General features: G+C 34.1%; 2 protein-coding genes and 1 long non-coding RNA gene across 3 annotated transcripts; 1 reads left to right on the top strand and 2 right to left on the bottom strand.

Annotated features, from left to right (window-relative positions):
* Positions 1–1095: 1095 nt before the first annotated feature.
* LOC133784540 (uncharacterized) lies at positions 1096–2848 on the bottom strand. Its single transcript, XR_009871402.1, has 3 exons — positions 2717–2848; positions 2422–2649; positions 1096–1855 (listed from the first exon to the last, which is right to left on the bottom strand). It is a non-coding gene; the product is annotated as an uncharacterized LOC133784540 (long non-coding RNA).
* Positions 2849–3675: 827 nt separating this feature from the next.
* LOC133786151 (uncharacterized) lies at positions 3676–6787 on the bottom strand. The gene is made up of 7 exons (XM_062225362.1): positions 6557–6787; positions 6262–6424; positions 6060–6173; positions 4731–5949; positions 4555–4635; positions 4374–4470; positions 3676–4236 (listed from the first exon to the last, which is right to left on the bottom strand). Exons 1-7 carry the CDS (start codon positions 6785–6787, stop codon positions 3676–3678), a joined length of 2466 nt encoding a protein of 821 aa, XP_062081346.1.
* Positions 6788–21073: 14286 nt separating this feature from the next.
* Positions 21074–25558, top strand: LOC133783464 (subtilisin-like protease SBT5.4). Its single transcript, XM_062223097.1, has 11 exons — positions 21074–21222; positions 21302–21411; positions 21494–21591; positions 21671–21838; positions 21930–22041; positions 23318–23852; positions 23924–24021; positions 24108–24353; positions 24453–24567; positions 24649–24862; positions 24943–25558. Exons 1-11 carry the CDS (start codon positions 21106–21108, stop codon positions 25479–25481), a joined length of 2352 nt encoding a protein of 783 aa, XP_062079081.1. The 5' UTR covers positions 21074–21105; the 3' UTR covers positions 25482–25558.
* Positions 25559–26386: the final 828 nt, after the last annotated feature.

Here is a 26386-nt window from a genome sequence, read left to right as displayed (position 1 = left end):
GAAGGCTGACCGACAGTGTTGGTATGACGAAGTCTTTGGGCTTTGGCTCTTGCACGATCTAGTTTGTAAACAGAGTTTTGTCAGCTATCCTTATAGCTAGATCTACAATGTCCATCTAATAGGAGGATCTCCCTTTTGAGAACTTTTGCAAGAATTCTTTCATCATCCCCCTTTTCCAACCTTCCGGGAGTGGGTTTCCCTGGTGGGTGTAATCTTTGTACTGCTCATGATTCTTGAAAGCATTTCTGTCTTCATTCTCGGCACGTTCAGTCATTACAACAAATTTGATATACAATGACTCCCTACAATGTCTTACACCATTGGTGTAAGACATTAAAACTTATCAGGGGTTTTAAATGTCTCATGGTGTAAGACATTGAAATTTTTTATTAATAACTACAATTGGAAGACATTAAAAATGGTGGAAGACGTTGGAAATAGGCTGAGAAGTGGCCATGGGGACATCCAACGTCTCCCACTGGGAGACGTGGGACACGTGGCATCTCCCAGTGGGAGACGTTGGATGTACCCCCGTATACATCCAACGTCTCCCACTGGGAGACGTGCCACGTGTCCCACATCTCCCACACTACAAGAAAATGGGGTCTTTACCTACCAATTGTAAGTGTAGGTAAAACTAGCCTAATGGTGGGTAATATGGTTTACCTACAAATATTGAATTGGTAGAGATTGGTAGGTAAAGATTAGTGGGGAAAGAGTCTTTACCTACACTTATTAACATTGGTAGGTAAAAGAATCAGTGGACCCCACTAAGTTATAAATCAATTGATGAGTCATCAGATGACGTGTTTGATGACATGGCATCCTACGTGTATGCTGACATGGTTTCTATAGTTTTATGTGCTGATGACATGGCGTCCTATGTGGCATCATATGTGGCATCCTACGTGGCATCATATATGGCATCCTACGTGGTGTCATTTTATTAGCCCACATAGCATTATTTTATTGGTCTGTTACACAATTTATATTTTGTTGAAATTTAATGGTTATGTGTAGGTAAAAGATAATAACAGTTATTTATAAATGTTCTATATTAGAAATAAACTAGAAAATAACCATACAAGAATAAAATGTTTAATGCTAAAATTCTTTATAATGTTCAATACTAAAATAAGTCATAAAGTTATCATTTTAAGGTTACCCCTACCAAAATAAAAAAAACTTCATAAAGTTCATTCCTTAGTAAATTAATGTAAATAAACTAAGAATCATCTTGTGACTCCCGAACTGAAAAAGATGGCGACTCTCTTAAATTTGCATTTGTAGCTTGGTCTGTTGGAGGTGGTGGAGGCGGTGCCATCAAATTGTTATGACGAAGTATATCCACAACCACACTAAGTTGTTCATTAGTAGCATTAAGGCGGGAAGTTGTATCATTAAGTCGTTCAACTAACTCTTCATAAGTTGGTTGGTTACCCACAATATTTTCACGATGTGAAGTAGAAGTTGTGACACTAGGTGACCGCCCCCACCCTCGCAAGTATACCGAATCACGTTCAAGTACACACTCCATAATCTCTTTATCAGACAGTTCTTCTGGAGGATGTTGACCCCTTAACTCCATCATTTTATCCTAATAATATATTTAATTAATTATTAGTAAGAAATATAATAAATAAAAATTTAAATTACTTACATATAATGGCTCGAGCTCTATTCCAGTCCATCCTTTCTCAGCATCATAATGCTTTAGACGCCATGTCTCAATTTGACCGGTAGGAGAAGTTAACACCATTCCACGTCGAATGTGATGTCGTGGTGTGGAGACTGAACCATTTTTTGACTCCCATTTCCTCTTTGATCGATTGGTAGTATTCTTTAATGCTCTTTCCTGAAGAAATAAATCCAAATAAAATTTATTAGAAAATTTTTTACACAACCTTTCTTTTGAACAACACAATGTCTATTTATTACGAACTTTATTGAACAGTTTAACACTAAAATCTGTAAATCAAAGACAAAACAAAATACTAGAAAGAGTAGATGTTGTTTATGTAGGGCCAAATACTAGAAAGAGTAGATGATGCCAAAATAATAACATTAGCTTTCATTTTTTCATTCAAACATTTAACCAAACACCTTAACTACATCAACTACATAGTTAGAAAAAACTTCATTCCCACAACCAAAATGAAATAAACACAACAACTGATTGGGTATCACAGTCAAAGAAAGACAGAAATTTCAACAAAGAGGTCATCTATAGCCAATACAATATTTCAAAATTAAGCAGTAGTTCGACATTTGTGGACAATCTTGGAAACATACAACAATATAAATTCAATAAAACAGAAAAAATATCAAAAAGCTAGATGTTAAGGACAATAGTAATATGCAAATAGTATGTCCGGTCTCTTGTTCCTATCATAATAGCAATATTATGATAAAAAATGTTACCTTAAATTCAGAAGAACACCAACGATCACACAAAATCATCCAATCTTCTTGATGTTCTTCTTTTAAGTCTGGATGACGTTTGCTCTTGGCCATCTCAAGATCATTTTCTCCTCCAATTTATTTGAAATATAAGTGCAGCTTGTACTTATGACCCTTCCAAGCTTTTCTCATTTGCTCATCAATGCATTTTTTAGTTGTCTCATCATTCAAGTTGATGTCAAAATGTTCCTATAACATAAAACAATATTAATTATAAATATTACAAATATAAATGTAATATTGTGAAATGACTTACCAAAAGATAGTGTCGCAATGGAGCTCTCACATCTTCAGGGACCATTCTCCACTCTTTATAATGAAATGTACCATGATTCCGAATATTGAATCCAATCTCATTATTAAATTTCTCAGCATTAGTACAAATTGGTTGACGACATTCCGCATTAAAAGTCACTGACAACTTTCCAGTTGATGATGCCTTAGCTATAGTTGCAGTTGTCAAGCCGCGAGTAACTCCACGTGGCTTAAAGGAAGATGTTTGTCCTACAATACAATATAATCTTAATTAAAATAAATAGAAATTTAAAGAAATGAACATGAAAGACATTAAATTTACCATATGGAACTTGGGAAGATTGATTATCATCTTCGGTATCAAAATGGGTCGTCACATTGACTTGTTCACCCTGTACAGTAGGGTGTGTGGAGCCTTGAGGGTGTTCTCTCTCTACATTAGATTGTGTGGTGGTTCTAGGTCGTTGACTTAGTGCCATAGATCGAGTGGTGTGACAAACTTGTTGATTCTCTAAACTCGACCGAGTAGTGCGAATTACCTGTGTAGGTGGAGCAGGAGGATCAATGACTGGTTCAACTTGTTGATTCTCTATACTCGACCGAGTAGTGCGAACAACTTGTGAAGGTGGAGCAAGAAGATCAATGACTGGTTCAACTTGTTGACTTTGAGTAGTAGATCGAGTGGTGCGACGACCAAGTGCCATGACTAAAATTCTGTGAAATAAAACAAAGAAAATGATTAGTAAATAAATATTTACAAATATTAAGAAACTAACTATGAATTAAGAATATGGATGTCTATATATCTTGTTTCATCTCAGTTTTTGCAAACCTTAGTTTCTATACTTGTATTTCTGTTTGTGTACAGGATGCTTGGCTAGTTGGCTAGTTGGGGAAGAACATTTGTAGACAAATTTCACGAGGCACTAACTGATCAATGACAAGATGACTAACTATGAATTAAGAATCTGCATCATCATCACATTCTGATTCTGTAGAACTTTTAGTGTCATCACTTGAGAGAAATGTTTCATTATTACAGAATATATTTCCTTCATCAAAATCTTCATCTAAGTCACTATCCTTGTCAACATTTTGATTTTGGTTTAAAAATAAATCAACAACAAGTTGGTCTGAAAGAGTTACAGAAGGAACATCTAATCGAACTAAAGATGAACTTTCAATGAAATACTCAGTTGGTTGAAAAGGTGGAAATTGAAATGATTCTTCTTCTTGAAACACATCATTATTTACTGCCTCTTCCATAATTTCAGGAATGTCATAAATAGATCGATGATTTACTTTTTGAACAATCCGCCAATTTGAACCACGCTTCATATCAAGCAAATAGAAAACTTGTTGTGCTTGAGTTGCCAAGATAAATGGTTCATTAGAATACCAATCAGTAGATGTATTGATGGAAGTCAAATTATGATCCACAACAATTGATCTACCTTTTGGATTGGAGTTATACCACTTACAACGAAATAAGAACACCTTCCGATCTAAAACGAATGACAACTGCAAAATCTCAATCAAGACACCATAATATAGGATATTAATATTGTCATGATCACCTTCAGTGCAAATTCCAGAACATTGTGTCTTAAGAGTATCTTCACGCTCTTTACATCGAAATCGAACACCATTTACAATACAACTTTGGTAGGTGTTGTGCCGTTCAAGTGGACCTTGAGATAAATAGTACAAATCATCATTGGCAAGAGGTGATTTTTGAACTCACATTTGAGACACCTATAGTATGAAAGAATTTGAATTATGATGAATGATGTCACAACTTAAGAATTTAGTAAGAAACAATTAATGATAATCCCTTACTTTATTCTTAAACCAAGAAGGAAATTGTTCTTTGTGCTATAAGGCAACTTCTGAATCTGAAAGACCTTTTTCTTCCAACAACTTTATATGATCACTACATTCAAATTCATTTCTATGAATAAGTAAATGATATTTTGTTGATATAATTTAGAAGAAGAAAAGAAATTGTTACTTACTCGATAAAATCTTGGATATCATCTACAGAATTGTTCAATATATACCATTGAACGACTTTTCTCCAATTTTGAAGCAATTTGATAGTAGATGCCCCAAATGGACGAACATTGGAGTTGAAAACATCTAACTTATGATTTGGAGAAGGTATATCCCAATTACGCTCGGGTCTTGTGAATCTTGTCTCTATGTTAGAAACATATCTTGACAAGAAAGTTACAGCATCATCTACAACAAAAGCTTCCGCTATTGAACCATCAGGCCGAGACATGTTTCTCACATATTTCTTGTACAAACCCATATGGCGTTCTGTCCCAAACATCCATCTCGAAGCAACTGGACCACCTAATAACACTTGATCGGGTAGGTGAACACAGAGATGAACCATTTTGGTAAAAAATGATGGGGGGAATATCTTTTCCAACTTGCACAAAATTATTACAATTCCATCTCTCAATTGTTCTATGTCAGAAATTTGTAATGTTTTTGCACAAATTTTTTGAAAGAATTGGCAGAGTTCAATCAAAGTACCACGAATGTTGTCTGTCAGAAAAGGAAGTAATGCAGCTGGTAATATCTTATGAAGTAAAACATGCCAATCATGAGTTTTCATTCCTCCTAGTTTGTCATTATCTGTTGCACATCGACTAATATTCGAAGCATATCCATCTGGTAATCTAACACTTTGAATGAATTTACAAAAATCTTTGCATTCTTCTCTCGTCAAAGTGTAACTAGCATAAGGTTTTTCAAGCTTGTTATTAGAAGGGTCCTTCTTCAGCCAAAGCTCTTCACGAATATTAAGATTTTGCAAATCCTTACGAGCTTTTAAATTGTCTTTCGATTTACCTTCAATGTCTAAAAGTGTTCCAATAATGTTATCACATACATTTTTCTCTATATGCATCACATCAAGATTGTGACGCAGCAAGAGCTTTGACCAGTATGACAATTCAAACAAAACACTTCTTTTACACCAATTCAGCTCTTTCTCTCCACGCTTACATTTTCTAGAAGAATTACTTGGTGCTTTACCAGGAGTATGAATAGGAATTTCTTCCAATTGCTTTAAAATGTCATCACCAGTAAAAGTTCTAGGAGGGCAACGTAATTCAGTAGATCCATCATATTCTTTACTTTTTCTCCAAGAATGGTTTCTTTTCAAATAACATCGATGTCCCATGAAACATTGTTTGTCAGTAATTCTTCTAGATCTTGTATCTTCAAGACAAACAGGACATGCTAATTTACCAGTAGTTCTCCACCCAGACAAGTATGCATAAGCGGGAAAATCACTAATTGTCCACAAGACTGCAGCTCGAAGTTTAAACATGCATTGACCATATTGACCAAATCATATGCATTGACTCCATCCCATAACTCTTTAAGCTCTTCAATTAATGGCTTCAAGAACACATCATAATCTTTTCCAGGAGATTTAGGACCTGGAATTAACAAAGACATGAGATAGTTTGTTCCATTAGGAGACCCGAGGTGGCATATTGTACGAAATTAATATCACTGGCCACAAACTATAGGTTGATGTCATATTAGACAAAGGGTTAAACCCATCTGACGCCAACCCCATTCGTACACTCCTGGAATCAGCTGCAAAATCAAGATAAACATTGTTGAAATGCTTCCAAGCATCCCCATCAGCAGGATGACGTAAAATCCCAGCTTCATTTTTTCTTACCTCTTTATGCCATCACATATCTTTAGAAGTGTGCTTCGAACTAACCAATCGCTTAAGTCGTGCCTTGATTGGGAATCATCTAAGTCGTTTATGTGCGATTTGATTTCGTACATAACGACTAGACTTGCATACAGGACATGACACTGCATTTGCATTCTCACCATAAAACAATGCACAATCGTATTGACAAACATCAATTTGCTCATAGCCTAAGCCCACCTCACAAAGAAGCTTCCTCGTCTGGTAATAATTCCCTGGGCACTGATTACCCTCGGGCAATATCTCTCTCAAACACTCCAAAAGACCGTCGAATGATTTATCTGTCCATTTGTTAAGAACTTTGAGATTCATCAACTTCACCATCACGCTTCAGACAGAGAAACCTTTACAATTATTGTACAAAGGCTTATGAAGTGACTCAAACAATGCATCATACTTGTCATCCACATTAAGTGGAGATTCATCATTGAAGTCACTAGTTGGACCAATGTCAAAATACTTACTACCAATAGCATCATGAAGACCTGCCGCCAAATCATCACGTTGATCTGAATCTTCAACATTATCCTCGGTATCGAATAATCCTTCATCTTCTACTTCCTCTGCTTGCTCACCATGGTGATACCACCTTGTGTAAGTACTAAGAAATCCATGAGTGATCAAGTGCACCTTTATCACATGCATGTATTGTGATTTCTTATTCACGCATCGACAACAAGGGCATAGAACCATCCCATTAGAGGCCATGGAGTGTCTTGCAACACTAATGAATTCATTCATTCCAGCAGCATATTCTGCTGAAAGTTTATTTGGAATATTTATCCAATGACGATCCATGAACCAACAAAATGGTGTCCCTTGTTGTAGTTGGTAGAGCTGATGATGAACCCAAATTCTAGAAAGAAGACATAGGAGAACAAGAGCAAGAAAAAGAAAAAGAAAGGATGGTAAATATTAAAGATTTTTCTCTTTTGCAGATTATTATAATTGGAATAGGAAAATAAGAAATAAGAGAGAGTGGGAGATTGATTTGGGGGAAGTGAAATGAAAAAGGAAAGGCTAAAAAGGATGAGGAAAACAATGAAAATTCTGGCGTGATAGCCTTTCATTTGAGGATTCTGTAACAACAAACAAAGATGATACAAAAAATAGACTAAACCAGTAAAACTACATTCAAATAGACTTAGAAATAAAGAAATTTAAATAAAAGGTTCAGCTACTTGGAGCAGCTAAACAGTTGAGTTCTCATAGGGCTGTTTTGGCAATTATATTTACTTGTGAATGGACAATAGAGTGAAATTTGTTATGGAACATGGTCATATTTTAGTCACAGGGGCACTAGAAGTTGTCGGGATTACTTTTAATAAGAGATTTTCATACTAGACGCAATTCCTACATAAGAAAAGTAGAAATAATTAAGGTAATTAAACAACAGATGATCATGAAATTATTCACTTTTTAAAATTAAACCCCAGTTCTTTCTTCTCAATAATACATCACAACCCTGATTTTTTATTTTTTTTGTTACAAAGACATGATGATGATCCCTGTTGTAAATGGTGAGAGTAGGAATTTCAAAACGTGATAAGATCAAAATTCAACAAGGCACAGAAAGGATGATACGAATGACCAATAAATTAATGCCTTAAATAATGTTTAGCATATATACCAAAAACAACAACAATAATAATAATAAGAATCTCGATTTGATGATCACCATAGTTTCCAATCATCAAGTACAAACATTTCTCAAGAGCACTAGTACTAGTAATACTATATATATATATAGTTCTAATATTGCTAGTGGCTAAGGGGGTTTGACAGAAGAGAGAGAGCATTTTTATAGGGTCTTTAAAAGTCTGAACCCACCAAGCAGGCCTTATGGCCACACTCTGCAGCGATATATGTAAAGAAAGGCTTTTGGAAAAGACTGTAAATGATGCATGAGCAAAAAGGAAGAGAGATAAAGGGTACTACATGCCATTGAAGGTGAGTCAGTAAACGTGGTTGTGTTCTGTACATAAGAAAACAAGAAAATCGATCTTTAACTTTGATTGTCTTGTTTTGCTACATGGAAAAGAGAGAGAGAAACCCCCCATCCATAGCTTGTAGTTGTAGATAGATATAGCTTAATTCAGTGCAACAGTAACCTGCACTCCATGCACACACACACACACACCACTCTTACCCTACTACTACTACTACTCTCACGGTACTAACACCACTTCATCTTACTCTGTTTTCACATGCCAAGCCAAGCCATCTCTCAATGTAATTGCCACCTGTTCATTAATTGTCTTCTTTGTTGGACTTCTACCCCTTAAAATATAAAAATAAAAGGTCACAAACCCAGTTTAACAAGCTTTTGATGACCTCTCCACCTGTGTTCCTTCTCATTTTTCCTATGTACTTCTGTTTTTTTTTTTAACTCCCAAGTGAAATGAAAATTCCTTCAGCTGCTCTAGTAAAACATGTGCAGATCACCTAATACTCTTACAATCTCCAATTCAACTAAATTCACCCCATGAGGAAAAAGATAGTAAAGAAAGCAAAGATGTGTAGACAACAATGTAATCCATTATAGTCTTCGTCCTGCTCTAAGTCTCTATGTGGTCCAACAAAAACCTATAAAAGAAAGCTTACACATAAGTAGAAAAGAGAACCTACCCAAACAAAAACTCATAAATCATTTCATCTGTCCTTTATGTATGGAATATGTATTTGCTGTTAGCAGTATGTATAGACGACGATGGTGTAGACCTCGATGAGATCGTCTTGCCCCATTCAATTGAGCGGCTTGGGCATTTGGTTGAAATTATGGCATAAACCTACCAAAAGTCATATAAATAAAAAAAACAAATAAATAATATATAGGAGCAAGTTTGGTTGAAATTATGGCATAAACTTAAAATGCAATCTGATACGAGTATGGGCGTTTCTTCTCATAAACCTTCTAAGGATTTCTGGGCTAAAGGGGAGGACGAAAGAGGCACCCCGCTCATGCACATCTGGGTTTTTCTTCTCAGGTGGCGGTCGACGAGTATGGGTTCTTCTCTCAGGTGAGGATGGGTGCTTCTTCTCAGGTGATGGTTAGCGTCGGGGCCTCGGGGGTACTCTCGCTGAGGACGGGCGCTTGTTCTCAGGCGATGGTCAACGTCGGGGCCTCCGGGGTACTCTCGCTGAGGATGGGCGCTTCTTCTCGATGGGGGCTTCTTCGACTGGTTTTCTAAGAGGGAGAGAGACCAGACCAGAGTATTTTTTTTGTCTGAAAGGGTTAAATGATAAAATATATATTATTATGATTTTGTTTTTACTGATAGTTAGAATTAATTTAATTTTAATTTTTGTTTTTGTAATGTTTATTTGTTTTTAAGATTTGTACCCTTTGTTAAAAATAATATGACATGTTAAAAATAAGTAAGATGACATGTAGGATATTTTTAACACATCATCACACAACTCAGCATCATTTTTATTAAAAATTAAAATAATAAGAGGGAAACATTGGCGCCAAATGCAAAAAAATTTCCCTCCAGTATATGTGTAGGGCAACACTCTTTACTTACCCATATTATTAGTAGATAATCATCCTTCTAAAATATTATAATATTGGCAATATTTACCTACCAATAAATCTTACGAATAAATATTGGTGGGTAAAAGTTCATTTTACCTACCAATATATATTGGTAGGTAAAGATCAGATTTCTTGTAGTGCCAGTGGGAGACGTTGGATGTCCCCCTGGCCATTTAATTAAATTTGGTCTTCTTCCTCCTCATAACAACAAACAGAGAGCATCATATACGAAAAGGGGGCAGCGATTTTAGGGTTTTCAAGGTTAGTTTTGTTTTAAATTTTTATGAATTTTAGATAATTATTTTGATAAAAAATCATAGGTTTAGCATTAGGATGAGTAATATACATGATTTTGTGTTAGTTTTACATTTTTATGCATTTTTTTCTATACATTGTTAGATTTATTAGTTTTTCCATGGAGGTTTTTTATAGATTTAAGATTTCATTGATTTTTTTTTTAATTTAACCTATCACATTGTATAGATTTCATTATAATATATATGTTCATGATTTTTTTTAATTTTTATCATTATTTATTTCAAAATTTAGATATATTTTTGTATGTATATTTAAACTTTTTTTTTTAAATTCTAACTATTTTGTTATATATATATAGTTATGTTTAAATAAATTTATTAAATAATTTTAAAAATATAAATATATGAAAAAATTTATGTTTTTGTTGATTATTGAGATTTTAGGTTATGAAATATTTTATTGATTTTTTGTTTAGGTTATAATTAGTGGCTCATATTGGAGTTTTTTTTTTATTTGTTTATCAATCATTTACTTATTAGGAATTTAGTGATATTTGTTTAGTAATGTTTAACATATTAATTAATTTAATTTCGTAGGTTGTGATTTTGGTGGTGAGATTTTAGAGAGTATTTTGCATCAAAACTTCTGTATCAATCACACATTTGAGGTAATTAAGTTTCTAAAATTACAATAATAAGTTATATATTGCTAGATATTTAGTGATATTTTATTTATTATTTATTATTTATTAATTTAATTATATTGGTTTGTGGATTTAATAGCGAATTCGATTACTACTTGAAGTAATTTTGCTAGCTTTTGTATTATTAATTGCAAAAGGTAAATATATATTCTCTTACTTCTACTTTTAATATTATTAAACAAATGTTAGAGGAGTTTGAATATCTTAAATATTCATCCATAGTGAAGTAGGTTCTGAGATTAAAATTGTGTGCAGCGGTGATAACGGAAGGTTGAGAACTTGTGTGTTTTAGTGTGAAGTATGTTCTAAGAAATTTGATTGTGTGTTGTGGAGCTATAAGGAAGAAACTTATTGTATGTTGTTTGAATTGTTTGTTTTGCTATTCACATGCAGATGGTTAGGTCACTATCATAGGGGAAATGCTGCCCGATTTTATCTAGGATAATAAACAATTAATTTTATATAGACATTCTATAAGGAAGAAACTTATTGTATGTTGTTTGAATTGTTTGTTTTGCTATTCACATGTAGATGGTTAGGTCACTATTATAGGGGAAATGCTGCCCGATTTTATTTAGGATAATAAACGATTAGTTTTATATAGACATCCAACTTTATCACGTGCTTATTTAGTGTCGTTTCTTTTCTTTTTGATAGACATAGGAGAATATATGGATAAATAGTTGATGTCAGCGAATAGGTTATCTGCGGAATATAGGATCGGGGTTGATTTGTTCTTAAGGTTTTGTTCGGAAAATGTGAAAGACCCAAATTTTACTTACTGTCCATGTCTTAAGTGTGGAAATGTTAAAAAGATGGATCTTAAAAAGATTAAAGAACACTTATATTTCAATGGGATCGACAAGAGTTACACAATTTGGTATTACCATGGGGAGAAAGCTCCTATTGCTCCAACTCTGCCAAGTAGACAAAAAGGAGTGAGGAGAAATATAGTAGAGGAGAACTGGGATCCATTAGATGAAATGATTGACGACACACATTTTGGATCAGGAGTAGACCCAAATAAGTTTGAGACACTCCTTAATGATGCTGAGAAACCAATTTACCCTGGTTGTACAAGATTTACAAAATTATCTGCGCTTCTTAGGTTGTACAATCTAAAAGCTAAACATGGCTGGAGTGATAAAAGCATTACTGATTTATTTAGTTTTTTGAAGGAGTTATTGGCCGAAGATAATGAAATTCCAATTTCATTTTATGAGGCAAAGAAGACGTTATGCTCATTAGGCATGCAGTACGAAAAAATTCATGCATGTCCTAATGATTGCATATTATATCGAAATAGCTTTGCAGATGCAAAATCATGTCCTACTTGTGGTGAGTTACAATGGCAAAAGAAAAGAAATGGTGACGATGTCAAGGAAGGAGTACCTGCCAAAGTTTTGTGGTACCTTCCGCCAATTCCTCGTTTCATCCGATTGTTTAGAAATGCCGAACATGGTAAAAGTTTGTCGTGGCATGCTAATGAAAGAATAAAGGATGGTAAATTAAGACATCCAGCTGACTCCCTAGCTTGGAAAAGAGTTGATTTGAAGTGGCCTTCTTTTGGAAATGAATCTCGTAATATTCGTCTAGGTCTTTCGACTGACGGGTTTAATCCACACGCATCTCTTAGCAGTAAGTATATAGTTGTTGGCCTGTTATGCTTGTTATTTACAATCTACCCCCATGGTTGTGTATGAAGAGAAAGTTTACGCTTTTGACCTTGTTGATATCAGGACCTAAACAACCTGGTAATGACATTGATGTCTATCTAGCCCCTCTTATATAGATGACTTGAAAACTTTGTGGGATGAAGGGATTAAGTTTATGATGCGTATAGGCAGGAAGAATTTAATCTTAGAGCGGTCTTATTATGGAAAATTAATGACTTTCTTGCTTATGGAAATTTATCTGGGTTTAGTGTGAAAGGATATAAGGCTTGCCCCGTTTGTGAAGAAAAAACATGTTCTGAGTACTTGAAACACTCTCGGAAAATATGTTATATGGGACATAGGAAGTTCTTGCCTAATACGCATAAACTTCGGACTTGGAAGAAGGCATTCAATGGTAAACAAGAGTTTGAGGAGGCTCCTGAGCCATTGAATGGGATCCAAGTACTTGAGAAGATGTCTAAAATTGTGTTCAAGTTAGGGAAGCCTAAAGTTCATACACCTACAAAGATGAAACGTAGTCGTAAGGCTAAGGTTGTTGAGGAGCCAAAAGGGTGTTATAAAAAGAAATATGTTTTCTTCGAACTTGAATATTGGCCTTTCTTACTTATACGCCATAATTTAGATGTTATGCACATAGAGAAAAATGTATGTGATAGTTTGATTGGCACTTTGTTGAATATTCCTGGGAAAACTCAGGATGGAATTAAGGCTAGACAAGACTTGGTTGCAATGGGTGTAAGGGATGAATTAACTCCAAAACCAGATAAGAGACGGACATATTTACCTGCTGCTGCTTACACTCTTACTAAAGAGGAAAGAATGGAAATTTGCAGATGTTTATTTAATATAAAAGTTCCAGACTGATATTCCTCAAATATAAGGTCATTGGTAGACATGAAAAGTTGTATTTTGACTGGTATGAAATCTCACGATTGTCATATTCTAATGCAGCATTTACTACCAGTGGCCATTCGATCTGTGTTGCCTAGGAAGGTTCGAGATGTAATCACAAGGTTATGCTTGTTTTTCAAGTCATTGTGTTGTAAGGTGATTGATCCGCTTAAGTTACCTAAGTTAAGAGATGAAATTGTTGAGGTATTGTGTGAGTTGGAGAAATATTTCCCGCCGGCATTTTTTGATATAATGATCCATCTGACAGTTCACTTGGTTAAAGAACTAAGATATTGTGGTCCCGTTTATTTAAGATGGATGTATCAATTTGAGCGATATATGAAGATTCTTAAGGGGTATGTTAGGAATAGAAGTCAGCCAGAAGGATGCATCGTCGAATGCTATATTGCAGAAGAGGCAGTTGAATTTTGTTCTGAATACCTAACTGGTGTACAAAGAATTGGGTTAAATGATGTTGAAAATTTTGAGATTCAGAGTCGTCGTGGTAGCGTTGTATGCACAGTAAATCGAGATATACTAGATGAAGCGCATCGTCTTGTGTTGCAGAATTTAAATGAAATTCAACCTTATATCGAGTGAGTTATATTCATATAATACATTTAGTTTAAGTTGTGTAATTTTGTATGTTCAGTTGTTTAACAACATATGTATAATTGAAGGGAACATTTTAATTGGATAAAAACCAAATTTCCATCCAAGTCAAGGAACTCAAAATGGTTACAAGACGAACATTATCAAACTTTTATTAGTTGGATAGAACAAAAGGTAAATTGTGTTGATTATGCAAAGTTGTCATTAATAGGTAATTACAAGATGACATGGTTGGTTGTTTTTAGTGATTTGTTTTTGGTATGTTGATTTAATAGGTTGTGGCAGAATTACAAAACACATCAAATAAGGTTTCAGACATCGCTAAGTGGATTTCTCGAGGACCTTCTGTTAATGTCATCAAGTTTTCATCATACATGATTAACGGTACTCTATTTAACACTAGGGAGTGCGATAACAACAAAAACAAACAAAACAGTGGTGTTAGCCTTGTTGCTAAAACTGTGCAAGTCTCTAGTGCAAAAGATAAAAATCCAGTTGAATGTGATATGACTTTTTATGGAGTAGTTAAGGAAATTTGGGAGTTAGATTATATCACAACTTGAGTACCTGTTTTCTTTTGTGATTGGGTGAAAAGTGACAGCGGCATAATATATGAAGATTATGGTTTCACATTAGTTAATCTAAAACGAATTCGGCACAGATCTAACCGATTTATATTAGCTTCACAAGCCAAACAAGTATTTTATGTCAATGATCCTTTAGACAACCAATGGTCAATTGTTCTTCCAATGCAAACAAGAGAATGAAACATTAAAGATGGTGATTTACATGATATACCTCTCGAAGAAGAACTTGTCACATTCACCGCACTAGAAGATAATGATGAAGTTAATGATGATTGTATTTGTTTCCGTGAAAACGGTGAAGGATTATGGGTTGATGATAATGGGTCTTGAGGTACCATTTAATGAGTTTGATATGTTTATGATATGTGAAATTTTTAGTTTCATATTTTTGTTTCATCTTTAATTCAAATGTTTGTATAACTTTTTTTTATGATTATGAGGTTCCAAAATGGTTATAATAATGATATTTATGTGTTTACAGATGGAGGGTGATCCATTTGGTGGTAGTTCTGATGAGGGGGAGCATCGCCCTCATTCTCAGTCAGTGGAACAAGAACAAAAAACTACGAGAGGACGTACATGGATGTCTAAAAACACCAAAAAAAAAGGAGAGAAGGACATCTTACACCTGTTGAATACAACGAGTATGGTCAAATAGTTAGTGAGACTAGAAGCAATGTTTCATCACAACTTGGAGCTATTGTTCAAGCCACTGTGTCCATCAACACTAACACTTGGAACGATGTTAGTATGGTGGATAAAAATATAATATGGGATACAATGAAGGTATGATTTTATTAATTATAATTCATTTAATGTTTTTAAAATATATATTGTTTTGACAATATGATTCTTATTACTTTCAAACTTGTAGAAAACTTATGAATTGGACCCCAAACAAAAGAAACAAATGTTGATGGATGCGGGAAAGTACTTCCGAAATTGGAAGACTAATCTCACAAGGGTACACGTGTATGGCGCTATGAAAAAATTCCCAAATGAGTTCCCGCCAGCTATTCCACTTGGATTTGAGAATGTCATAACTCCAGATGAATGGTTAAAGTTTGTGAACTCAAGATTAACTCCCGAGTGGTGTAGAAAGAGAGAAGAGATGCAAAATTATCGAGCATTGAATAAATACAATCACAACCTCTCTAGAGGAGGCTATGTGCGTATTGAAGAGATGTTAATGGAACAAAGTGGGAAAAGTCTGTCTGAACTTGACAGGGCAGACTTGTGGAGCATGGGTCGTCGGAATGCAAAAGGAGAGCCAGTTGGAGAGGCCTCTGAGATTCAAAAAAATATTGTAAGTGTTCATATTTAATAATGTTGATATATCAAATTATATATTAGCTTCTACATTTAACTTTCTGTGAATATTGTTTCACAGGATCATTACCGACAACTCCAAGCTCAGGGTAAATGGGCACCTGATGGCCTTGATGATGTGCTGACGAGGGCGTTGGGCACTCCTGAGCCCCAAGGATGTGTTAGGGCTGGAGGACACGGTGTGTCCCGCACAGTATACTGGAATACTCCAACACCTACCTCAACGAAAAATAAATCGAAAGCCTCTTCTTCGAATGACGACATTAGAAAGGAGTTTAAAGAAAGATTTTGAAAACAAGAAGAAGTGCATCGTCAACAAGCGCAGCGTCTAGAAGAGCGCCTTCAGCAACAAGATGAGCTATTGAGAAAATTCATGGCCCAACAGAGTGGGTCGGGATCCAACGTTGGAGTCCCACCAGCACCACCATCATACTATGTGCCCGACCCACCAGTGCCACCAGCGCATGCATCCTACTATACTCCTGACCCACTAGTGCCTCAAGCAAAAGAACAAATTATTGCACTACAACCGCTTTTGCAAGAGGTAATTAAACTTTCTTGAATATTCTGAAACCAAATAAATTTATTTACTGTTTCAACATGCTTATTTGTATATAATATGTTTCTTGCACAGGGCCGAGCATGCCAATTAGCGATTGGTTCGGTTTCAAACGTTGTTGCATCAGGTAAACTCATTGAAAGAGAGGCAGCCAACAACTACCAAGTTATGATTACTAGCGTTATTAAGCCAACATGTCCTCTCCCTTTTGCATATCCTGATTTGGACATGTGCTTAGTTGCTCAAGCCATTGGGACGCCAATAGTGTGGCCTAAGGATTTGGTCATTATATCTAAAGATATATATCATGAGGTGATGCCAAATTTTTACATAATTATCTTTACAATTATATATTTATTTGTTTGCATCTTTTTTAATTGTTGATATTGTTGTATACAGGCTCCCTCTACAATTAGGACCAGATCACAACGAACGAAAGCTCCATCAACACAACAACCACGAGAAAGAAGACGACCACAAACTCCTCCAACACAATTGCCCCACACTCCATTGGAACGATTACAAAATATCGTATCTCATTGGGCTGATGGCGAGTGTGTCAATCTAGGCATAGAGTCTGAAGTTTTTTATCAGGATATGTCTCACTGTTATATATTTAAGGATGACATACTTCAGTTTGCTCGAAAGAAGAAGATTGGAAAAGCAGTGGCCGTTAGCTACATGAGGTATATATCTCACAAAGTTCGTTCATTTAATATTCTAATTTGATTTATTCAATCATATAACAATTTTCATATTTTTGTAGTAGGTTCATTTACAGATATGTGGTACAACAAGGTCGCCAAAATAAGTTTTTATTTGTCAATCCTAATATTGTTGCCACTCAAGGGAGTTCATTCGACGATCGTGTTCAAAATCTGTTCAGACGATGCAATGACATAAAATCAAAAGAACAAGTTATGCTTGTCCCTTGGAACCATGGGTAAGTTTAAAAAGTTGTCATTTTTCTGACCCATATCAATACTTTCTTTGTTTAACATTTGAGTTATATTTTTTTGGTTTTTCTTATGCAGTGAACATTGGATGTTGCTTATTTTGGCACCGTATGCATATCATGTTTATTGTTGTGATTCGGTGAATTCAGATCTCAATAACTGTGAGGAGATTGTATCAGTGATCGTCAGCGCTTTCAATCTTTTTTTCTCTATGAATCTTCCTGATGTCGAGATCCCTGATACTCTACGCATTAAGCAACCTCAGGTAAGTAATTACAACTTAAATTTTTTAACTTTTATAATTATTAAGTAGAATAATATGTATGCATTTTTTTAACAAGTTTCAATTTAAAAATGAATTACTGATACTTTTAAATAATTAGTGTCCACACCAACCGGACAATGTGACATGTGGATACTACATAATGAGGATGTTGAAGGATTTGATTGAACATGCGAGTCCCAGACATTACTTGAGAACGGTATTATTAATTAAAATTTACAAATTATTTTTGAAACCATATATATAAATGTAATCAAATAATTATTTAATATATTTTACTTTATATTTTTTGCAGCTAACAAGTACAGCATATACAGAGGCACAAATTGACGAGTTTCGACAAGAATGGGCGACAGATATGTTACCAATAATCCAAAGTAACCGACCTCGTTGATAGGTTTTTTTTTATTTTTTACTTCTTTCTTCATACATAAATGCAATATTTGTTAATTTTGAATATGTCTAACATATATTGTATTTTGTTTTTTTATTTTTTACCTCTTTCTTCATACACAATGCAATATTTGTTAATTTTGAATATGTCTAACAAATATTGTAACAAATATTGTATTTCTTGTATATGTCTAACAAATTTTGTGTTTCTTGCATATTTTTATTTTATTAATTATGGCAATTTTAATTTAAATTAATATTAAATTGATTTCAATTTAATTAATTATTAAATTAATATTAAAATAATTTCAATTTAATTAATTATTAAATTAAATTTAAATAATATTAATTATAAATTTATTTATTTTTTTTAAATTTGGGAGACTTTCAATGTCTCCCATTGGGAGAGGTGGGAGACTTCCCACGTCTCCCAGTGGGAGAGGTTGAAAGTCAAGGATTGGCATGTAGTATCACAATCTTGATGTTGTCGTTGACAACCTTGTTGGCAGTGATCCTGATTTGCAGTGACATTAAGCTCGACTTGTCAAACATGTTGCACTCTCACGTGAATACATTCACTGGTGGCATGACCGTAAGGAAGCTCATTTAGATCAAGATCGTTGTCATCATTTTCTAAAACTTGGTCAGGCACTGGCGCTATTGCTGGAGGAGGAATTCCGTTCTTCAATTCTGCGTTTTCTTTTCGAAGATTCACCAGTGCGACTTCCATCTTTTCTTGGGTTTTTTTTTAAGCTTTGATTACTTCTTCAGAGTGTTCTTGTGACGCTTCCATTAACTTGCACATCCAATCCAACTGTTCGTTGATGTCAGGCGTGTTAGTCAATGCTAGGACAGTGTTTATTTTTGGAGCCATGACTTCTTGTCCTTCTTTAAGTCGCATAGTTACCAGCTTGGAGTTGTTGGTGATTGTTTCTCGAAACTTTATCGTGAAGTTCCCACAGACGGTGCCAATTGTTGATATTGAAATTTTTCGTTGGGGTAATCTTGGAAATTGATATTTCTTCTCTAGTCACTTTGCTTCACTTCTCTTATTGGAATCTTGAATCTTCGAGATGAACAACGCACTTGAGGGCTACCTGTAAGAAAACTTTCTTATGCTTAAGTCAGAAGAGTGTTTTTCAAGCAGAGTAACGAAGTAAGAAAATCATATGCATTTGTTGTTCCCAACATTAGCTATTTAAAGGGATTGAGAGGAGAGTCATGAAACGAGTGGGAACGTGTGATTGGTTAAAACGTAATCAACTTTCCTGCCCCTAATCGTCCTCTTCTCATAATAATTAAGGTATTAATAGACAATGATGCCCTTTGCCGCTTCTACGAGGATCTTACATTACCTTCCCAGCAGAAGCTAGGCTTTTGAACTGATTAATTCAAACACCCCATATTTAATATTTGTAAAGTAGGCTATTTGGGCCAGACCAGAAGCTTTGGGCCCAATATTTTACGATGAATTGGATCTTGGGCCAGGTAAAGCATTTTTTGGGCCTATCAGTAATCATTCTCATGAAAAAAAGAAGAAGAGGGTAATATCACTTTTGCATTTTTCATGGACCAACATTAATGCAGATAAAAATTGAAATAGTAAATCCATTTTGTAGTAATGCAAAGAGGAATAACTTGACCAATGAGTTGTTATTAATCAAAAGTAAAAAGTATATATAAATATATATATATATACATGTCTATCCAAAACCTACAACAGATGGTCCAGCTAATAATATAATATTGTCTTGTGAATTTATGTATTATATTTTGTTGTCTTGTGAATTTTAGTACATATTATTGTCTTGTGAATAATAGTATTTAGTTTCTTAAGAGTACTTGTGCAATGATTAAAAATATTGGATTGTTGTTGGTGTTAATTTGGACTGATTAACACTTAAATTAAAAGCTATATATTTTTAGTGCTTGGATTATCATGATCTTTTCAAATCATTATATATATCACATATCTTTAAAGTCACAGGAATATTTTCTGTAACATTTCTTTCTACTTTTCCCCTAGTATTCCATGATCCATCATCTATATTCAACAAAATTAAATTATTGATGTACTATATATAGCTATAATAATGGAAACACAGTCATTATGCTTAATTAGTCAATAGTAGAAATAGAAGACATTAATGCAAACATATGTGTTAATTGCTCTTCCAAGAGACATATACACCTTTTTCCAGCGGGATGTATGGCTACACTCAATTTTAAACTAGAAATTTTTTTATAGTTAAAACAATATTCTGTCTTTGTTCTTTTTTCCACTCTATGTGAAAAAAGGTGTATATGTTAACTTTTGAAAAGAAAAACAATAAAGGAATTAATATCATCTATTTTGGTTATGTAAAATGTGAGAATAAAAAGTACAAGAATAATTGGAGTAAGAAGATATTATATTTATTGTGTGGTTCTCTTGAAATATTTCCTATTGTTTGAATTAAATCATGGACCATGGATACATATGTATACATATTCAAAGAGAAATAATAATGTCCCTTATTATAACTTGTGTTCTATGCTAATTTTCTTCACACATATGGGGCCATCGGCCATGCATTATTTTCTTTATTATTACTTTAACTTGTCCTTGCCCCTTTTAAATAATTGAGAAGCAGGAGAGAACAACGTGTATCACAAAAATGTGATACTTCCATCGACCACTCAAATTTATTTTAATATAAACTCTGTTAATAAAAAACATGTTAATTTGGTTTTTTAAATTACTTTTAATAGAATATGATCACATGAAAGATGCAATAATTTATGTTACTCACTTTGGTGTCTAGCTATAAATTAAGAAAAAAACCGTAGCTGTGTACTCTATCCACAATTGAATCTAATGAAAGGGAAAGCTATGGCACCACACTCTAGTGTTGTTTCTTCTTCATCTCTTCTCTCAATGTTTCTTATTTTCACTTTGCTTCAATCATCACTACTCAAAGCCACTGAAAAAAAGGCAAGAATATACATATATATTATTAGTCTTTTTCTCTTTATTTATTAAATGAAGTTTATGTTAAAATGTATTCATGCAGACATATATTGTGTACATGGGAACACATTCCCATGGTCTGAACCCTTCCTCAGATGCTCTTGAAATGGCCACAAAATTTCATCACAGCCTTCTTGGATCTTACTTGGGAAGGTACTTGTGTTAAATATATGTATATGTGTATATATGTATATGTACATTATTTATTCTAGGTATTTTATTTCTTGTTGTGCAGTGAGGAAAAGGCAAAGGATGCCATCATTTACTCGTATAATAGACATATTAATGGCTTTGCAGCAATTCTTGATGAAGTAGAAGCTACAGAAATTCGAAGTGAGCATTTTATCTTTGTTGTTATGTTAACTAATTATTTAAGAATTGATTTAACTATATGCAATGTTGATTGTTACAGAGCATCGAGATGTGATATCGGTTTTCTTGAGCAAAAAGGTGAAACCAGCCACAACTCGTTCATGGAAGTTTCTTGGATTGGAAAGAGATAACGAAGTCGTTCCTTCTCAATCTATTTGGAAAAAGGCACGCTTTGGTGAAGATGTAATTATTGGAAACTTGGACAGTGGTACTTTTATTTATCTCTTAATTGAAATCATATATGTATATTTCTTATTGGATTATTAATTTTAAATGTGGTGAGAGTTGGTTATTGGTAGGTGTTTGGCCTGAATCAAAGAGCTTCAGTGAGTATGAAGGGATTGGACCTATCCCATCAAAATGGCGTGGAAGTTGTCAACCAACCATTGGAGATAAAATTCATTGCAATAGGTTGATCCTCTTATTTCTACTTTTTATTGTTTTCCTTTTGAGTGTTGTTTTTTGACACCTTAAGGTGTCTAACACCATATGAGGTGTCATCTCATAATTGGTTAGCCCTACCGGTGGGAATTCTCCAATAGGAGCTTCACTTTAAGCCCTACCGGTGGGGCTCTCAGTGTTCTCGACCCGTGAATAATTTTCGGTGTGATTTTTTTTATGACCGTGTATATTGTAGCTATTTAGAGTATCTTGCAAATTTTCAGAAAATTCTGAATAGTTTACAGTACCAAAAACTAAGTTCAAACATGTTGTTGCACGCGTGACTAATTTTTTTTATGCACGTGGAAAGCAACATTTTTTAACCTAGTTTTTTGTATTGTAAACTATTCAGAATTTTCTAAAAGTTTGCAGGATGCTCTATATAGCTACAATATACACAGTTATTAAAAAAATCACGCCGAAAACTGTTCACGAGTCGAGAAATACTGAGGGTCCCACCGGTAAGGCTTAAAGTGAAGCCCCTATAAAAGAACTGTCATATACATATATACACATATTCATTTAGAATGAGTAAAAGATTAATTTTGTAGTTGTTTTTTATGCATATTACATTGAGATTAGGCATGTATTGTAGTAATTAGAGGGTGAATTGTAAGAAAAATTTCTACATCATTAATTAACTTTTAAATTTTTGTATTTGTATATCTTTATCTTTCCAAATACTTTAGACTTAGCTATTAGTCCTTTCATATCTTTTTTTGCAACATTTTTCTGTCAAATTAATGTAATTTTCATTTAATTAAAGGTTCCAACATATACCACCATTTCCATTTAGATCCTTAACTCACATTTGAATCCTATTTTCCCAAATAATTTGCATATTTTTGTTTTAAAGCCAAAAATAAATTGGGGGATAGAATATTAAAGCCAATAATAATAAATTATAAATTATAAATTGAGAACCTAGCTATATACAATATGTGATATAAGTTGTACAACTAACTATGCATATATATATATATATTATTAGACAATATATAGAAATTTAAATAGGAACAAGCACATTTTTATTTATTTATTTAGTCAGGCATGCATGAAATTTTTGATAGCTTAATACATACATACATATATAAATATATATATTCTATAGATTATTTTACTTGTAATATATATACTATACGCAAAAAAAAAAAAAAACAAACAAACAAAGAAAAACAAAAAAGTTACTAAACGACATTACTGTTTTTAAAGTTGAATAATCTTTTTTCTCCAATTTCCACCATAGGAAGCTAATAGGAGTCAAGTACTTTAGCAAAGGCATTCTGACACTACTAAAGATGTCCAACGCCTCTATACCTAAGGAAAACTTTTTCACTAGTCGAGACACAGATGGACATGGGACTCATACTCTTTCCACAGCCGGGGGTAGCTTTGTCCCCAGAGCAAATATTTTGGGATTTGGAAATGGTACCGCTAAGGGTGGTTCTCCAAAAGCTCGTGTGGCTGCTTACAAAGTTCTATGGCCTACGGGTGACGGTGCTGACACATTGGCAGCATTTGAAGCTGCAATAGCTGATGGCGTGGACGTTCTTTCTCTCTCTCTTGTTTTCCCTGCAAGTGATTTTCTTGATAATCCCATTTCAATTGGAAGTTTTCATGCCATTATGAACAACATTGTCGTGGTTGCCGGGGCTGGAAACGATGGACCTGATCCTAAGACTGTAAATAATGTTTCACCGTGGATGTTAACTGTGGCAGCAAGTACAATTGATCGTGAGTTCAATAGTTACGTAACTCTTGGGAACAAAAAAAAACTTAAGGTAAAACATATTTAAGTCTTTCAAAGTTTGATTTATGTAATATTTTGTAATTATATATAATACAATGACAGGGAGCAAGCCTTTCATCAAGTAGCTTGCCTTCTCAAAAGTTTTATCCATTGATCAATGGTGCAGATGCTAAAGTTGCTGAAGTAAATCCTCTAAAAGCGTACGTAGGTTAAAATAATATACTAAATGCTAGTTTAACTTGTTAGATAAAATTAACTACAGAGAATTGCTGTATGTTTTGTCCAGTACATTTTGCCGTCCTAATAGTCTTGATCCAAATAAGGTGAAGGGAAAGATCTTGATTTGTGTAGCTGGGGATGAGATTAGTCCCTCTAACAAGAGTCACCAAGCTCATCTTGCTGGCGCTGTTGGAATGATTCTAATTAATCATATTCTTATTAACGACACAGAAGCTGAGACCTATGTTCTTCCTACATCTCATCTCAATGCCACAGAGGGAACTTTTGTATATGAATACCTCAACACTACTAAGTACCAACTAAAATTCTTGAGTTGTTTCATTATGCATCTTTTCTTCACCAAAACAAAAATGCTTATTAACTTTGACCTATGATATTTTTGTCAATTCAGGAACCCTATAGCTTACATATCTCCGGCAAAGACTGAAGTGAGAGTAAAACCATCACCAATTATGGCTTCATTCTCATCAAGAGGACCAAATCCCATAGAGCCAGCTTTGCTCAAGGTCTACCTTACAAATTCTCTAATTTCGTTCTTGTTAAATGTAATTGCTAAATGACTTTCTCCTTGTTAAATACAATCACAGCCAGATATCACAGCACCTGGAGTAAATATTCTTGCTGCATTCACTGAAGCTGTTGGACCAACTAAACTAACATTTGATAAACGTCGAGTCCCATTCAATATAATTTCTGGAACTTCGATGGCATGCCCTCATGTTTCTGGGATTGCTGGTCTTCTCAAAACACTTCATCCAGATTGGAGTCCAGCTGCAATTCATTCGGCTATAATGACTACAGGTACATATATTTATAAATATATATATTCCATGTACTTGGGCTAAGATTCCTTATTTATCATGAAAATGAACTATATGCAGCAAGAGTACAAGATAGCAACAAGGGGCCATTGTTGGATTGGAACAAGAAAAAAGCATCACCTTTTGAATATGGTTCAGGCCATGTGCAACCAAATCGAGCTATGGACCCTGGACTTGTCTATGACCGAACTATTGAAGATTATGTGGACTTTTTATGTGCTCATGGCATTGATGAAACATTGCTTGAAAAATTTACTAAGAAGCCATATAATAAATGTCCCACCTCATTTAATCTAGCTAACTTCAACTATCCTTCCATTGTGGTTAATAATCTTAGTTCACAATCAGTGATAATTACTAGAAAAGTTAAGAATGTTGGCTCCCCGGGTACCTACAAGGCATATGTGAGGGCCCCAAATGGAGTTTCTATCTATGTTAAGCCCACAAGCTTGAAATTTAGCAAAATTGGTGAGGAAAAGAAATTTGAGATTATTTTGAAGCCAAAGGTTGTTGGGAAGCCTAAAAACTATGTGTTTGGACAGTTGAAATGGTCAGATGGGAAGCACTACGTTAGGAGTCCCATAGTAGTCAAGTACTAGAAGATAACAGAAGTGTATGTACAATATTTTGATAATATTAAAGTACTTTATCTATAAAGTTCATGCAGTTTTATATATTTATGGATGCTAGAAATGTACCACCAATAACAAATTTAATAATATTATTGGAGTGATCATGATTTATGTAAATTTCTGTTATTTTTTTTTTAAACTCCAAAAATATTCATCCTGAGTTTTATTTACTCATTTTGCCTTCAATATATGAAAACTTGTTTTACTCTTAAACTATATATATATATATATATATGACAATTCTTCTATAGAGGCTTCACTTTAAGTCCTACCGATAAGGCTCTCAGTGTTTCTCGACCCGTGAACAATTTTCGACTCGACTTTTTTTTATGACCATGTATATTGTAGCTATTTAAAGCATCCTGCAAATTTTCAGAAAATTTTAAATAGTTTACAGTACCGAAAACTTGGTTCAAACATATTGTTTTCCATGCACATAAAAAAAATTAGTCACGAGTGCAACAACATGTGTTGAACGTAGTTTTTGGTACTGTAAACTATTCATAATTTTCTGGAAATTTGCAGGATGCTCTAAATGGCTACAATATACATGAAAGAAATGTGCTCAAATAAACATGAAAGAAATGAAAGAATAAAAGAACCAAATATTCACGTTATATGTTGTCAAAATGAAGAAAACAAATCACACACAACTACAACGCCCAACACCACAAGTAGGTGGCATACCATCATTGGTACATTCCAATATCGAGTCCTATTTATTTGAATTTAATAAAGATTATGCAGTATCACTAACTAATCATGAAGGGACACCTCATGTGGCGTTGGACACCTTAAAGTACCGAATAGCAACACTCCAACTCAATATACTACATATTGAGGATTCATCCACAACCACACAAATATAAAAA

The sequence above is a fragment of the Humulus lupulus genome, chromosome 6 (assembly GCF_963169125.1).
Source record: "Humulus lupulus chromosome 6, drHumLupu1.1, whole genome shotgun sequence".
Lineage (NCBI taxonomy): Eukaryota > Viridiplantae > Streptophyta > Magnoliopsida > Rosales > Cannabaceae > Humulus > Humulus lupulus.
This window is presented reverse-complemented; position numbering and strand designations above follow the sequence as displayed.